General features: G+C 51.9%; 1 protein-coding gene and 2 pseudogenes across 1 annotated transcript in view; 1 reads left to right on the top strand and 2 right to left on the bottom strand.

The window, feature by feature from the left end:
* Positions 1–17,152, bottom strand: part of LOC115485198 (uncharacterized) — a 2,106,330-nt gene that overhangs the window by 416,534 nt on the left and 1,672,644 nt on the right. Inside the window, 1 exon segment of the mRNA XM_050983901.1 lies at positions 10,268–10,283. Coding sequence (XP_050839858.1) covers positions 10,268–10,283 — 16 coding nt within the window.
* The window catches only part of LOC103825013 (zinc finger protein 208-like), a 742,626-nt pseudogene that overhangs the window by 83,896 nt on the left and 641,578 nt on the right, over positions 1–17,152 (top strand).
* The window catches only part of LOC115485058 (serine/threonine-protein kinase pim-1-like), a 213,710-nt pseudogene that overhangs the window by 146,582 nt on the left and 49,976 nt on the right, over positions 1–17,152 (bottom strand).

Raw genomic sequence — 17,152 nt, 5'->3', positions numbered from 1 at the left:
AAAGCTTTTATTTGGATTCAAGGGTGTTCTAAAGGGATTTGTGAGAGTTAATTTGGATGTCGTGGGTTTTATTCGGACTTTGGATGATTTTAAAGAGATTTTAGTGCCTCTCAGCCCTTTCCCATACCCAGGATAACCTCAGACCACCCAAATCCCCCTAACATTCCACTAAAAACCTCCCAAATCCCAAAAAAACTGTCCAAAACCCCCGAGAATCCCACAAAATACCAGCGGAACCCACCAAAATTTAAAAATACTCCCAAAAATTTAAATAAATTCCCCCAAGAAACCAAACCCCCTGCAAAACCCCAATAAAATCCCTCAAAATCCAAAACCCCCCAAATCTACAACCCCACCAAAAAACCAATAATTCTCTCCAAAAACCCCAAAAATTCCCCCCAAAATCCAAAATCCCCAAAAGCCCAAAAAAGCCACCGCCAAATTCCACAGAACCCTCCAAAAATCCCTATAAAAACCACCCCAAAATCCCCCCAGAACCCCCCAGACTCACTGGGGCAGTCCTGGATCAGGGGGCACCGGCCGGTGGAACAGGAGCCACTTCAGGGGCCCTCTGAGCTTTTCGGGGAGGGGGCACCATGGGAGACCCCCAAAAACCGGGGGGGGGAACCCCTGCTGTGCCCCCTCCCCCTGAAACCCCCAGACCCTGGTTCAGGGTGGGCCTGGGACCCCCCGGGACCCCAAATCTCCCCCAGGACGCACAGAGACCCCCAGGGTTGGCCCAGGACCCCCTGAGATCCCCCAGACCCTTCCCAAGTCCCCACCCAGGACCCTCCCAGGACACCCTCAGGACCACCCAGAGCCCTCCCCAAACTCCCCCAGGACCATCCGAACACCCCCAGACCCTCCCAAGACCTTCCTACGACCCCTCCCCAAAACCCCCCCAGAACCTCCCACGTCGTCCCCCCCAGACCCCCCCGAGACCCCTCTTAGGACCCATCCGCACCCCCCAGGTCCCCCCATAATGCCCCAGGACCCTCCCCAGACCCTCAGACCCCACCCAAACCCCCGGACCCCTCCCCAAAGCCCCCCCAGACCCCCCAGGACCCTCCCCCGTCCCCTCCCGATCCCCTCTCAGGTCCCTTCGCACCCGTCCCGAGCCCGGCCGGTCCCGGCGGCGGCGGGGAACAGGGCGCCGCTTCCGGAAGGCGGGCGTTGCTGAGGGGAGCCGCGCTGTGAATGGTTGGTTCGGGGACGTGCAGCGTCGTGATTGGTCGGTTCGGCGGGGAGCGCCTTTATTGGCTGGGAGCCCGCGCACGCGGCCGAGGCGGGAGATTGTGAAGTGCGAGCGGCAGAGGAGGAGCTGAGGTGGGGCTGGGGGGAAACTGGGGGGTGGGTTTGGGGAGAAATGGGGGATTTCTGGGGGCATTGACGGGAAATCGGGGGATTTGCAGTGGGTTTGAGGGAAATGAGGAGGTTTGAGGGGGCTTTGGTGGGTGTGAGGGGGCTTCAGGGAGCTTTGGGGGAAGCTTGAGAGTGTCTGGAGCGTTCCCAGGTGGGTTTAGGGGCATCTGAGGGGAATTGGGAGGGTCTGAGGGGATTTTCGGGGATTGTGACAGGATCTGTGGGGTTGTGAGGGGATCTGGGGGTTCTGAGGTGGGTCTGGGGGGAATTTGGGGAAGTCTGAGGGGATTTCATAGACTTTGGGGGTATTGAGGGGTCTGAGGGGAGTTTGGGGAAGTCTGATGGATTTGGTGGGGGTCTCAGGTGGGTCTGGGGTGAATTTTGGGGAGAATTTTGGGGGTCTGAGTGTTCTGGGAAGGTTTTGGGGGTCTTGGGGAGGGTTTGGGGGTCCGGAGTGGTCCTGAGCCAACCTTGGGGGGCTCTGTGCGTCCTGGGGGAGTTTTGGGGGTCCCCGGGGGTTCCCAGGCCCACCCTGAACCGGGGTCTGGGGGTTTCGGGGTGAGGGGGCACAGCCGGGGTTCCCCCGCTCCCCCACCGTTTTTGGGGGTCTCCCATGGTGCCCCCTCCCTAAAAAGCTCTGAGGACCCCCTGAAGTGGCTCCTGTTCCACCGGCCGGTGCCCCCTGATCCAGGACTGCCCCAGTGAGTCTGGGGGGTTCTGGGGGTATTTTGGGGTGGTTTTTATAGGGATTTTTGGAGGGTTCTGTGGAATTTGGCGGTGGCTTTTTTGGGCTTTTGGGGATCTTGGATTTTGGATTTTGGGGGGAATTTTTGGGGTTTTTGGAGAGAATTATTGGTTTTTTTGGTGGGGTGTTACAGGACTGTGGGGAATTTTGTGGATTTGGGGGGGTTTTGGATTTTTGGGGATTTTTTTTTTTTTTTTTTGATCTGGACGGTTTCTTGGTGGGGGGATTTATAAAAATTTTTGAGAGTGTTTTTAAATTTTGGTGGGTTCCACTGGTATTTTGTGGGATTTGCGGGTTATTCAGAGGGTTTTTTGAGGATTTTTAGGGGATTTGGGGGGTTTTTAGTAGCATTTTGGGGTGGCTTTTCGGTTATCCCCAGATGTGGGGAAGGGCTGAGAGGCACCAAAATCTCCTTACAACCCCCAAAAGTCCCAATAAAACCCATGACATCTTAATTAAATCTCCCAAAGTCTTGTTAGAAAGCCCTAGAATTCCAATAAAAGCCCACAAAATCTATTGAAATCTCAAGAAACCCCCAAAATCATAATTAAACCAAAATTTTCCACAAAACCATAAAAAGTCCCACAAAATACCCCCCGAGACCCAAAGAAATCCTGCCAACACCCAAAAAACCCCACAAAAACCTCCTAATATCCTCCCCAAAAAAACCCAAAAAATTGCTTAAAAAACCAAGACCTCCAAAGAATCCCTCTAAATGCTCCCAAAATTCCTATAAAACGCACCCAAATCCCCCAAAAATTCCAATAAAACCTCTCAAAACTCCAGAGAATCTCAAAAATCCCTCAAAAATCATAGTAAACCCCCCTGAAATTCAAGAAAAAATTAAAAAAATTTTATAAACCCCCAGAAAAACACCTCCCAACGTGCCAATAAAAAACCCCAAAACCCAAACTCCCCCAAATCCACAAAACCCTCCAAAATTCCCCAACTCCCCCAACCCAATAATTCTCTCCAAACCCCCAATAACTCCCCCAAACTCCCAGCAGACTCCCCCAGCCCTCCCTGGTCCCTCCCAGGCCCGTCCGGGGCTGCGGCCAAAACTGCCCGGAGCGAACGCAGAGGGCCCGGAGCTCATCCCGGGCTGGGCCTCAGGCTCGGCCCCTTGGGGGCATTTTGGGCCAGCCTGGGCAGGGTTAGGGTGGGCTCAGATCCCTGGCAGGGAGTCCCAGCCATTCGGGGTTGATTTTAGACCCCTTTGGCTGATTTTGGGCCAAATCTGGTGGGTTTGAGGGGGGATTTTAGATCTCTTTGGATGATTTGAGGTCCATATAGGTGAATTTAATCCGGTGTGAGTGATTCTGGGTCCCTTTTTTGAGGAATTTGGGCCCATTTGAGTAGTTTTTTTGCTTCTGGGTAATTTTACGTCCAACCAAGTCATTTATGTTTATTTTAGGTCCTCTTGTGTTGCTTTCAGGCATGTTTGGGTGATTTTGAATCAATTTAGGTGTTTTTTGTCAAAACTGGATGGATTTTGGCTTATCTGGGAGATTTTAGACCAATGCAGGTACTTTAAATGTGGATTTGAAGCCCATTTTTGAGATTTAAGGATGTATTTAGGCCAGTTTGTAAGAAGTATAAACCAGTTTGGGCAATTTTAGGCCCCTTTGGTTGGATTTTAGACCCCATTGAATAATTTTAAGCCTGCTTGTCTGATTTTAGGCCAAACCTGGTGGATTTCAGCTGCATTTGAGGCCCTTTTGGGTGATTTTAAACCAAACCGGGCCCTTTTAGGACCGCGCCTCCCCTTGGCCCCGCCCCTTTCCCCTCACGGTTCCCGCCCTTTCCTCGCCCCCTTTCCCCTCCGGGTTCGGCCTTTGGGAACGGGGGAGGAGGAGGAGGAGGAAGGGAGGAAGAGGCCGAGTGACAACAGGAAACAGCTGGAGCCGGGGAGAGGGAATCCTGAAGTCGTTGCAGCCCCGGGAGCATCGCCCCCATCCCACAGGTGCCCGGGGAGGGGGAGCTCGGCCCAAATCTGCCGAGGGGTGCCGGGTTTGGGGTTTTTTGGGGGGGATGTTTGGAGCTGGCAGGGCTCCAAAGCCGAGCCACAGATGGCCCTTGGGGGGACATCAGGGGTCCCCGGGAGGTGTTTTTGGGGGGTTGCCAGTGTGGGTGGCGGCAGAGCCCCGGTGGGGGGCGGGGGGATGCGGGTCCCCCCGCCGGGGGGGGGGGGGGGGTTGGGCTTCCCGGCCCTGCCCTCCGAGCTCTGCTGGGGCCACGTGGGGACCACGTGGGAGCGGCGGCACCGGCGGGGGGACCCCGGTTTTGGGGAGCCCCGGGAGAGCTGCGGCTTCCCTGAGTGGGAGCCCAGAGAGAGGAGAGCCCCAGAAGGGCAAAGCGGGGACCCTGAGGGAGGGGGACCCCTGGGATTGCCGGGACCCCAGCAATGGGGGGTGCTGGGGCTGGATGGGGGGGATGGCCGGGAAAGGGGTTCAGGGGTGCTGGTGCCGGAAGTGGCTGCTCCCAGTATGAGTCCAATCCCTCCCAGTATGAGCCCAGTCACTCCCAGTCATTCCCTCTGATTATGCAGTTTGCTCCCAGCAGGTATCAGTTCCTCCCACATTCATCCAGTGTGTTCCCAGTTCTCCCAGTTGCCCCAGTCGCTCCCAGTATGATCCCAGTCTCTCCCAGCAGGGCCCAGCCACTCCCACTTGCCCCCAGCATGTTCCCAGTTCCCCCACCACTTTCCCAGTTGCTCCCAGTCTGGTCCCAGTCACCACCCTTATGGTCTCAGACAGTCCCAGTATATCCCAGGTACCCTGAACATTCATAATCGTTGTCAGGCACTCTCAGTTACCTCAGTGTGGTTCACTTGCCCCCACTTTTATCCCAGTTGCTCCCAGTTCCTCTAATTATGTCCCCAGTGTGTTCCCAGTCTGAGCCTGGTAGATCCCAGTAACCCCCAGCCAGGGTCCAATCACACCCACTCTAATCCCAGTATGATTGTAGCCACTCCCAGCATGATTCCAGTAACTCCCAGTCTGATGCCAGTTGCCCCCAGCATGGTCCCAGTTGTTCCCAGTGTGGTTCCAGTCCCCCCAGTATGGTTACAGACACTCCCAGTATATCCCAGTTGCCCCCAGCATGTCTGTAGTCATTTCCAGGCACTGCCAGTGGCCCCAGTAAGGTGTGAGATATCCCAGTATGATCCCCCAGTCATGCTCAGAATATCCCAGTTGCCTCCAGCATACATCCAATCCTTCCCAGTTCCTCCAGTTTGCTTGCAGCATGATCCCAGTTGCTCCCAGTAGCCCAAAGTGTGATCCCAGTCACTCCCGTTCAACCCCAGTATGATCCCAGTAAGCTTCAGTTTGATCCTTCAGTCACATGCCAGCCCTCCTAGTGTGGTTCCAGTATAATCCCAGTTGCTTCCAATCTGGTATGGTCCGAGCTGCCTCCAGTGTAGTTCCAACTGCTTCCTGGATCAACCCAGTCAGTCCCAGTATGATGCCATTTGCTCCCAGCGTGCTCCCAGTTGCTCCCAGTCAGGCCCAGTATGGGGGATGATGTGCAGGGTGTGTTCCCAGTCACTCTTACAATGTTCTCCCAGTATTAGTCCAGTCCCTCCCAGTATGATCCAAAGATGAGCCCAGTGTGCTCCCAGTCCCTGCCAGGATGAACCAGTTGTGCTCCACATGGTTCCAGTTGCTCTCATTTTCACCTTCACTTTTGTTCCAGTCATTCCCAATATCTCCCAGTGTAGCCCAGTTCCCTCCAGCATGTTCCCAGTCAGTCCCAGTTCTTCCAGTATGACCCATTTGCTCCCAACCACTCCCTGGCAGCCTCAGTGTAGTGGCACTCACTGCCAGATTGATCCCAGTCAGCTCCAGCATGATCCCACTTGATCCCAGTATAAACCCAGTTGTTTCCAGTCACCCCCAGCGTGTTCCCAGTCACGCCCAATTTCTCCCAGTTGGATTTTTGAAGGCAGGATGTTTGGAGGATGAAGAAGTGCAAGGCTGAGCGGAAAAGGCCCCTTGGGGGGACATCGGGGGGTGGCGGTGGTGGCTGGCGGCAGAGGCAGCCTGGAGGAGCAGAGCCCTGTGTCCCCCAGGAGCCCAAAGTGGGGAGCCCAGAGAGGGGGGAGCGCTGCCATTGTCGGGACCGTCAGAGCCTGGAGAGGGGCAGGGGGGACTCCTTGGAGCCGCTGCAGCCCCGAGCAGAGAATGAGGGGAGAAGGGAGCCCAGGAGCCCAAACAGCCTCGGCATCCCGAAATGGGGAGAGCAAAGAGTGGGGAGCTTTTGGGATTGCTGGGACTGCCAGCAGCCTGGGCAGGGTGGGCACCGAGGAGAAGGGGGACCCCCAATCCAAGTGTGACCCCCAGCAGCTGGGACAGGGGGAACCCCCAACACCACAAGGGAGGGACCAGGGACGGGGAACTCCTGGGCGGCTTTTTCAGGGCTGAATCCTGGTGTTAGGGAGGTTTTTCTGGAGCCCAGATGGCCGGGGACTTGTAGAGATGGACTCGGGCAGTGGGACCTTCAAACTCAGCGTTTGTGGGGGAAGATGAAATAGGAAAGCCTTATAAATCTGATTGTCTGGCAATAGATTTTGAGAATATAGGAAGTATGTGCAGGATTGAAATGACAGCAAGCTTTGAGATACCTTAGTTACTGAACACCTGGAAAACAATGGAAGGTAATCCCCTTGTTATGAAAGAATTCCCTCTGCTTGCAGACAGGTCCAGGGGCCAGAGTAGACCATGCTAGCTCAGCAGAAGGGGTCCAAAGAGGAGTTTGCAGGGTTTAAAATGCAACACGGTATGGTGATGTAATGATTCCTATTGGCTTTATGTAAATACTATAGGATTTGTATCTTGTACTGGATTGGAGAGTGAGAAATAGAATATTCAACACAGGAGAAGATTTATTGTACTGTGACGGGAACCTTACTCTCTTCTGCTCTTGCCCTCTTCCTCTCTCACCCTCTCATCCTCTCTCCCACTCCCTTCTCTCTGGCCTGCTCTGAGCTGTGGCTGGCAGCTCCCAGCAGGGCCCCTGTGCCCAGGCCCTTGGCAATGAACCCCAAGTTCCCCGACCTGGCTGCAGAGATCTCTGGTCTCCGTCCCTCCCGACTGTCCCACTCCTGACACTCCTACAAACATGTCATCCTTTGTTTTCCCCACACCAGGATTTCCCATTGCCCACCCCTGGGAGGCTGTGAGGAAGATGCCCCGGGACACTGAGGCAGGTGAGGAGGAAGTCAGAGCCCCTTCCCCCTCTGTCCTGCTCCATCTCCCAGCCCAGCACGGCCCCAGCTGCAGCACAGCCCTGGGGGATCTCCTTCCCCTTGCCTGTGGCACGGAGGCAAATCCCATCCTGTCCTTGTCCTTCCTCCCCCAGAGCAGGAGCTGAGCATGGAGAGCAGGGAGGACAAATCCCTGGGGCAGAACCTGGTGGCAGAGGCCGTTTTGAGTGGCTCCACAGCGCAAGAACCCAACGGGGAGGAAAAGCCCCGGAGATGCCGCACGAGGAGGGGCTGCAAACGCAGATCACAGGGATCTGAGGGGGAAAGAGGCAGCCTGGGCCAGGAAGGCGGCCGGAGATTGAGCCAGAGCTCAGAGCTGGTGCTGCATGAGCAGGTTCATGGTGGGGAGAAGCCCCACACATGTGGGGAGTGTGGGAAGAGCTTCAGGTGGAACTCCGACCTGATCAAGCATCAGAGGACCCACACTGGGGAACGGCCCTACGAGTGTGGGGAGTGTGGAAAGAGCTTCAGTCAGAGCTCCCACCTGTTCCTGCACCAGAGGACCCACACTGGGGAACGGCCCTATGAGTGTGATCAGTGCAGGAAGAGGTTTCAGACCAGCTCCAGTCTCCTCCTGCACCAGCGCACGCACACAGAGGAGAGGCCCTTCCGCTGCCCCGACTGCGGGCAGGGCTTCAGGCACAACTCCCATCTTGTCGTGCACCGACGCATCCACACTGGGGAGAGGCCCCACAAGTGTGGGGAATGTGAGAAGAGCTTCAGCTCGAGCTCCGACCTCATCAGGCACCAGAGGACCCACACTGGGGAACGGCCCTACGAGTGTGGGGAATGTGGGAAGAGCTTCAGCTCGAGCTCCAACCTGATCAGTCACCAGAGGACCCACACTGGCGAGAGGCCCTACGAGTGTCAGGAATGTGGGAAGAGTTTCAGCCAGTATTCCACCCTGACCTGCCACTGGTGCATCCACACTGTGGAGAGGCCCCACGAGTGTGATAAATGCAGGAAGAAGTTTAAGAGCAGCTCCTGTCTCCTCCACCACTATCGGACTCACAAAGAGGAGAGGCCCTTCCAGTGCCCTGACTGTGGGAAGGGATTCAGGCAGAACTCCACCCTCATCAGGCACCAGCGCATCCACATCGGGGAGAGGCCCTGCGAGTGTCCCCAGTGTGGGAAGAGCTTCTCAGACAGCTCTAACCTGACCCGACACCAACGGAGGCACCACTAAGGGAAGCCCTGCGAGTGCCCCGAGTGTGGGAAGAGCTTCATGCGCTGCTCCAGCTCCATCCCCCACTGGAGGAGCCACATTGGGCAGAGCTCTGGTCACCCACATTCCCTGTGATCCATGCTGGGAACACACCTGGCTGCTTACCCTTTTGGTCTGGCATTAATTTTTTTGTGCCTCATCTTCATCTCTTAAAAACTCCCAAAACAGGGTTAAATGAATGAAATTGAATAAAGATGTCTGAAGTCCCACCATTTCTCAGGTATTTGAGGGGGAATTTAGGATTTGGGGACACATTCTGTGTGAGTGCCACTGTTGCTGAAAGGCAGGAATTTGATCTCACCCCTCTTGTGTTGCTAAGATCTCCTCCCCTGACCCAAACCCCAACTCCACCCCTGGGATTCCCTATAAAAACCCCACGGCCCTGCCTTTGCCCTGTCTTTTGGGGGTCAGAAATGGATTCTGGAGCTCTCTGAAACCAAGACCCGTCTCGTTTGTTCACAGCACCGGCAGCTGCAGCCTCCCTGGACACCATGAACTCAGCTGCAACAATTCTGGAGGATTTGTGGGTTCTGGGAGGATTTTCTGGCAGTGCTCTCCATCTCTTTGCACTCCAAAAGCCAAGAGGGATCGATCTGTCACCTCAAAACCGCTCAAATCCCACTGAAAACAACTGAATTTTAACCCATAAAGGCACCATAGCAGCTCCAATTTCTTGTTCCCTTGTCAAAAACACTCAATCCCAGGCCAAACTCACTCCATTCCACAGCTGCCAGGGTGAGTTGGGTTTGGGAAGGGATTGGGAGAAGTGGGGTCCGAATTTGGAGTGGTGGGATGTGGATTGTGTGGGCCTTGGTGTGTGGGATGTATTTGATAGCAAGTAAAACTTTCAGAGTTACTGATTTCTGTCCTGTTCATTTTCAGTCAGTTCTGTTTGCAGAGTGCTGCCTTCTCAGCTGATTCAATTCCTATAAAAATCCAATTTTTTAAGTCATCTAACCCAAACAATCCAAAAACCAATATCCAAATGAAACAACCCACCCGCAATTAAATTTTTTAAAAGTAGTTTTAATTTTTTTTAGTGTTATTAAGGGTATTATTAAAGTTTAATTGTTTGTGTGAGAAATTATAGTGGTGCTTGGTTTTGTGTAAAATGTGTGAGAAATTATAGTGGTGCTTGGTTTTGTGTTCAGCATTTTTGTATATGAATAGTTTCACTAAGGTGTGTTAGATTGCATGTTACGTTTTTTAGATGTTTTTTATCTGAAGTATATTAGTCATCGAGTTAAAACTTTCAAAAGTTATTTCTTGGTATATAATTTGTTTGTTTATATGTATTTGTAATGTTATAGTAATAGTTATTGTTGTATTGGCTTTAATCGTTTTTGGAGTATTGTAAGGAAGAGTTGAGATTTTTATATTTCATTTTTTAAACTATTTATTTCATTTTAATTCTAATTTATTGATTTATAATTTTACTCTAATTTGTTGAGAGGATAGGAAGGAAGTTCAAGGGCAGGAACATTTTTTCCTGGATGGGAACTGGAATTCCAGACGCTGGGAGTGTGCACAGGACCACACAGACTGGGATCAACTATGGACTGGGATCAACTATGGACTGGGATCAACTATGGACTGGGATCCTGTGGGTTGGGACTGCACAGAGTGGGACCATATGGACTGGGATTGCACAGACTGGGATCACACGGACTGGGAAAAAGCTTTGGCTACCATTGGCTGCCTTTGGCTACCATCCATGTGTAATGGTGGCCACATCAAGTTGGCTTGATCCTGTTTGGGGGTCCCATCCCCCTCTTTCCCCCGCTCTCCCGCCCCTTCCCCATCGTTCCCCCCATCCCCTCCCCGTGCTTGGTTTTGGGGGTTCCAGGCCCCTCCTGCTCCCTTTGGGGGTCCCGACCCCCCTTTGGTTGAATTTGGGTCCCTGCCCCCCTTCTCACCACGCCCCCCGCTCCCCCCGCGGCCGGGGGCGCTCCCAGCACCACCAGTACGGCCCCAGCTGCCCCCGCACGCCCCATCCCCATCCCCGGGGTCACCTCCCACTCCCCAAATTCCGCTCCTGGACACTGATGAATCATCAGCGCCCTGCACTCTGATTGGCCAGGATCTGTTTTGGGGTGGGGACGGGAGGAACTGGGCACCCCCAGGAGCCCCTCGGGTTTGGGGCTTTCGATCCCCCCTCGGCCCTCGGGGCAGCCCTGGGGCCACCCCAACACCCCCAAAATGGGGAGGGACCCTGGGGCCCTTTGGAACCCCCAGGAATGGGCTGGAAGCGGCAGGAGCCGCCCCAAAAAGGGATTGAAGGGTCCGGGCCGGGAATGGGGGAGGCTCTGGGGATGGCTCCAGTCCGGATTGGGGCGGGCTGGGATTGAGGGAGGGTCCGTTCAGCGGTTGGGGAGGGGTCTCTCCCCTTGCCGATCTCATTCCCTATCCTGATCCTGCCACTGTTCCTAGGGAATGGCTCTGATCTCAACCCAAACCCAGGGGGTCTAAAACCCCAAATCCTGGGGTCAATTGCCCCCGACCCCAAATCCTAGGGGTTCAAACACTGGGGGGGGGTCAAAAAACCTCAAACCCAAACTCTGGGATCTCAACCACCCCCCCGCCCGAACTCCAAATTTTAGGATCAAACACCCCGAAATCCCAGTTTCTGGGGTGTCAAACACTCCCCAATTCCCAAATGTTGGGGTTAAATTCCCCTGACCCCAAATCCTGGGGTTTGAAACATTTGGGGTGTCCAACACCCCCGTTCCCAAAGTCTGGGGTCAAATACCCCCAAATCCTGAGGTGTCAAACACCTCCAGCCTCTGAAGTTTGGGGTTAAAACCCCCAATCCCCAACTCCTGGGGTTTGAAATATCTGGGATGTCCCAATGCCCCTCATCCCCAAAGTTTGTGGTCAAACTCCCCAATCCCCAAACTTTGGGATCAAAGCCCCCCCATCCCAAACACTGGGATGTCAAATTCCCCTCATCCCCCCAACTTTGGGGGTTAAATCCCCTCAAATCCTGGGTGAATCCTTCTATTTCCAAACTTAGGGGTCAAAACCCCCCAATCCTAAATCCTAGGGTTTGAAACATCTGGGGTGTCCAACTGCCCTGATCCCAAATTCTGGGGGTCAAAAAGCCCCCAAACCCCGAGGTGTCAAACCCTCCCAAACCCCAAACTTCAGGATCAAAACCCGTCCGTCCCTGAAATTTGGGATCAAGCCCCCACCCCAGTCCCCCACCGCCCTCCAAACCCACTCCAGCCCTGGGGGGCACAGTGGGGTTTGTTTGGGGTTATCTGGGGTTTATTTGAGGCAGCTCCAGGTGCAAGGTCTGCAGAGAGACCCTGGGTACAATGCTGGGAAAAAAAAGGGGGCATTGGGGTGGGAATAGGGGAATTCAGGATGGAGAAAGATCGTTTTTTGGGGATTTTGGGGTATTTCAGGCCCAGTTCTTGGGGGGTTTAGGTGGGGTTTGGGGTGTTCTGGGTCCCTTTTTGGCGAAGGAGATCTTCCTGGCGCTGCTCTGGGTGATGCTGGAGCCCTGCAGGGCCTCGCGGGCGGCGCCCGCCTGCACCTCGGTGTCCAACTGCACCCAGGCGATGTCGCGGCGCCCGGGCACCAGGGCAGCTCCTGGAACCCGGGAACCTGGGATGGGAACGGGGCCAGGAGAGCTCCAGAAATCCAGGAACGTTCCCCAGACACCCGGGAATGTTTCCCAGACACCTAGAATGTTCCCCCAAAAACCTGGGAATGTTCCCCCAAAAAATACAGAAATGTTCCCCCCCCAAATTCAGAAATGTTCCCTGTTGAGTAACAGTTCTCCAAAAAAAGTCCAGAAATGTTCTCAAAAAGAAATCCTGAAACATGCCCCCCAAAAGTCAGAAATGTTCCCCAAAGAAAGTCAGAAATGTTCCCCAAAGAAATCCAGAAATGCTCATCCAAAAAATCTTGGAACATTCCAAAAAATGAGGAGCTTTCCCCAGAAAATTCAAAAACATTCCTCCTCAAAAATTCCAAAATCAACCCTGTTCTCCATGCAGAAACATTCCCAAAAACTGCAGAAACATTCCCAAAAATCCAGAATTTTCTGCCCCAAAAATGCAAAAACATTCCTCCAAAAACTCCAAAATTCCCCCTCAAAAAATATTCCAGATATTCCCCCCAAAAATCCAGAAGTCACCCCACAGAAACTTAGACATTGCCCGCTAAAAAAAACCCAGAAATTTCCCACCAAAAATCCAGACATTCCCCCCAAAATCCCGATACTTTCCCCAAACAATCCAGCCCCAAGCCCCCCTCACCCCCCTCACCCCCAAGCCCCAAAATCCCCCCATGCCCAAAGGCCGCCCGGAATCCCTGGAATCCCCGGGATGCCCGGGATTGCCCCAGATCTCCCTGGGGGCAGAGCATGGAGAGCATCAGCTCCTTGGGCTCCTCAGGAGCTGGGCAGGAACAGGATGTGCTTCAGGGCTTTGCCCACAGCTGGGCAAACGGGAGAAAAACCCCAACATCAGCAACAAACCTGCCCCAAACCTGCCCCAAGCAGGCCCCAAATCTGCCCCAAGTCACTCTGGATACACACCAAACAATCTGCCCCAAATCCCACCAAAATCCTCCATGGTTTGGCCCAGGGCTGTCTCAGCATTTTTAAGGATTTTTCAGAGTTCCAAGAAATGATCTCTCAGCTCTGTGGAAGCCTCCTCTAAACTGATGGTGCTGTGACATCTCCTCTAAGGAATCAGATGCAGCCCCAATTATTATTACAGAACCACTCCAACAGTTTGCTGGGTTTAAAGCATCTCTGTGCTGAGGGAATTTTGGAGGAGACAGCTCTTGGATGGTTCATTAGTCTATCACCCCCAGACCTTCATTCCTAAGTGCCATTCTCAAGAGCCTTGTTTTAAATTACCTTTAGGGAATTCTCTCCCACTTAGAGCTTGGGTGGTGGCCAGGCCTCAGCTCTGCCTGGACGGGAATTTGCCAACAGAGCCAGATGTTTTCTGCATCAAAACCAGATTTGAGTTGCTTTGACTTGGCAATCTGACCCTCTAGACATGACAGCTGAACTATTTTTAAAGGGAGCTTGGGAATTATTATCTGGAAATAATGATCCAAGTCCCCCCTGAATGGAGGTTTGTCAGCTGTTTGCAGACTCTGGGATGATGGTACATTATTTCAGAGGTTGCTATTTACCTAATTCCACCTATGTTGTTAGTTTTGTCTGCTATTTGAAATATTCCTGATTGCTGTATCCAAATTATTCCTAATTGCTGTAAGTTTCTTGTCCACTGCATGAATTATTTTACTGTGATGTTGCTTCATACTCATTACAAAAGACATGCATCTCATTCTTAAAAAACAAAAAAGAGGAATGAACGCCTTAAGAACGTTCAAATAATGCAATATGGACATGAGAAATTTGGACAACTAATCATTCTGAATGATGCAATATTTACATGAGAAATTTGGAAAAAGATCATCACATCTAAATCCCAACTGAGTGTCCCACAGTGAAGCCCAATTGATTCATTGCCTTCAGGAGAAGATGTGCCTGTGTTTTATCATCAGCAGCTCAAAGCTGTCACCTGTTCATTCCATCAGACACTGATCAGCTCTGAAAAAATGAGGCCCAGGGCAAAGAGAAATAACCTCATCACCCTGCAGCCTTTGTGGCCAGAGCAGGAGCAGGAGGAGGACTGCCAAGACATGGCTGGGTCTGGAAACTGACTGTCCTAGGGTGACTGTTATCCCCATCCATGTGTGTGTAATTTATGCTGGATATTATGTTCTGTGCCTTTAAGACTGGCAGAGTGAAGGTTTTGTTTTGGGCCTCTTATCAGCCACTCAGCGGGACATCCAGATAGCACCAGTGCATGCTGCTGCTTTTTGGCTTTTTGCCCTGCTTTTTGCCTTTGCTCTTGCTTCTGCTTCGCTTCTGCTTTGCTTGCTCTTGCTTTTATCCCACCTTCTCATTAGTTACTTTAGCTAAACAGTCCAAATTCCTTTCTGGACTGTTCCCCCCACCCCGCCCCGTTTGGACCTGCTGACTGCTCCGGACTGGGATTTAGGACACGGAGAGAGAGTTCGCACCTTGTGGCTGCAGCAGCTGCCCCAGTGCTGGAGGGACTGATAACAGCAAACCCCCAGGAGAGACTTTTCTGAATTTGTCATCTTTCTCAGAGCAGTGGAAGAGTGGTGTCATCCTGTATTGTTCATTGTGTGTGCTGGGGCGTGCTGTGCTTGTCAAATAAACAAGTTCTTTCCACCTCTCTCTGAGGAAATCTTCTCGAACCGGTTGGGGAGGGGCCGTGTGGGTTTGCTTTTGGAGAAGCCCTTTTTGGGGATTCTCTCCCAAATTTGCCCTAAACCAGGACAACTGTAAAAAGAAATCTACTTTAAAGAGTACATATAAAATGCATTAGGCAATGGAAGGCTAAGACAAAATGGCTCTCTGTGGCAGGGAATATGCAGGGAATATCACAGAATCACAGGGAATTTTTGTGGCAGCCCAGCAATCCAAAGGTACTTTTTCATGGTTGTTTAATGAATCTGAATTAATTGGATTGTCATGGGGAATACAGCAAGCCCTGCATGCTGCATTTCATCACCCTGACAGACTGCTCAGAGCTCAGGGCCTTTGCTGTTAGTTCAGGGGAGAGGAACACACTGATGGTGACATTTGAAACAGGAGGGACAGTAGGCACTTCATGCTAGAGTACAGAAATGTGCTACCAAGATGTCACAGCTGCAGATGGCATCTCCTGAGTGTTGAAATGGATGTGGGAATCAGTAGCTGAAATAAATTGAAACTGCTGCTCTAGGTCACTTTTCTTTCTCACTACCAAATATTCTGCCTTCTTATATATTAAGAAGGAATATAAGTACTACAGAGGCCATAGTCCAACTTCTGTTTTCTCTCCTGTGACAACACTGACTACACCTCAGAGGGAAAAAAAATAATACTCAAGCTCTTCAAGTCCCTGGCACCTCTCAGAGCAGATTATATACAATTTTAGTAGTTTCTCCACAGATCAGAGAAAAAAAAAATCTTTTCTGAGACCCTCAGAGTTCAAAGTGGTAGATCAAGAGCTTGTGCTTGGCAGGGGAAGGTAATAAGACAGTCAGTGCTCAGATGTTAAAAATATCAGATCAGAAATATGAGGTAACCACTCATTGACGGCTCCTAATGAAAAAACGAACCCAAATATTTACTTGGAGATTAATAATGTTAAGCAAATACGTTATCTAGGATAAAATGGAATTAGTGCATCGGTCCAGCTGTAAAATATGTTGAGCAGCCCCAGTTCCCATTGTGTGGCAATTCTGCAGTAGCTCCACTGTGGGCACAGTAATTTCCACACCAGGAATATTTTTGTATGGACTAAATGTGGCCACACATGGGGGTAATGGAGAACAGCTACTAGACTTGAAATTCCTTCCCTGATTTATCCCACCATGGCTTCCATCTGCAGACAATCTGCTCTTGTTCCTTATGCCTCGTTTGTGGAAACTCCTGCAAGGGAAGTCAAGAGAAGAATGAGAGCAGGTTAAAATCTCAGAATGTGGATGATTTCTCTGAGAGTTGGGGGCACTTAGCACCTGCAGGATTGAGCCTCAAGGCACTTATTTTTCCTTCACATTCAGACAAGTCTTCAGTTCTTGAAAAAAGGATGCTCAGGGTCCCTGTTGCTGTAATTCTGTTAGGGAAAATGGCTGGAATATGAGGGAAGCCAAATGTTACATGAACACATTGAGTAGTCCTAGCAGTATCCAGCTTCCCTTGCTGTTCATTGCAAAAGCAGTGGAGTCAGCTTTTTTCACGCTCCGGGTTGTTGTGTTGCTAGGAGAATGACTCAGATCTATCCAAGGTTAAATAAGCTGTGAAATAAGCTGCCCAAAGAACTCTCACTCATCGGGGTGATAATGCTGCTCTACACGAGGATGTCCTTCTCTCTTTGATCTAAGGAAAGGTCTAAGCCAGAGAGATGGGAGAGGAAAAGTGATTGCTTTTCTTTGCTTTTCCCTAAAAGGGTGAATGCCAGGCTGCAGTGGAGGAGATCTGGGTTTGGAAGCTACACGAAATTTCCACATCCTGGGGAAAAGACCAGAAGCTCCTGGGGGGCTGGGAAAGAGGAGAGCAGGGCGGGGTGGGGCTCAGCAAGGTAGCGGGGGGGTCTCTCAGCTGAGCTCAGCGGTACCTCTGGAACTCGGGGTTGTGTGGGGTGGCTCTGCCTGCGGTGTCTGGGACTGCAGCCAGGGGGGCTGAACTGACTCCTGGAGAGCAGAAAAGGGCAACCTTGTGTGTGCCAGGTGGTCACATTTCTTCTGGCCTCCAGTGGTGGGGCTGACATTTGGCATCTCGCTGAGGGTGAAATGATGTTGTTATGTTTGCCCAATTATCCCATCAAGGAAAAGCCAAACAAAATTTAAAATAGCAGCAATTTTAATGGAGTAGCTTAGGATATACAAAACAGAGTACAATTTGTTTAAAATAAGGAATAATTTGGTTCCAATAATAGTGCATAAGCGAAAAAAAACCCACGGGGTACGGAGCCCAAAGGTCCCCCGACCTTCGGCACTCATGTACAAA

This window comes from Serinus canaria, chromosome 25 (genome assembly GCF_022539315.1).
Source record: "Serinus canaria isolate serCan28SL12 chromosome 25, serCan2020, whole genome shotgun sequence".
Classification (NCBI taxonomy): Eukaryota; Metazoa; Chordata; class Aves; order Passeriformes; family Fringillidae; genus Serinus; species Serinus canaria.
Note: the sequence above shows the minus strand (reverse complement) of the source record. Positions and strands in the feature narration are given on the sequence as shown.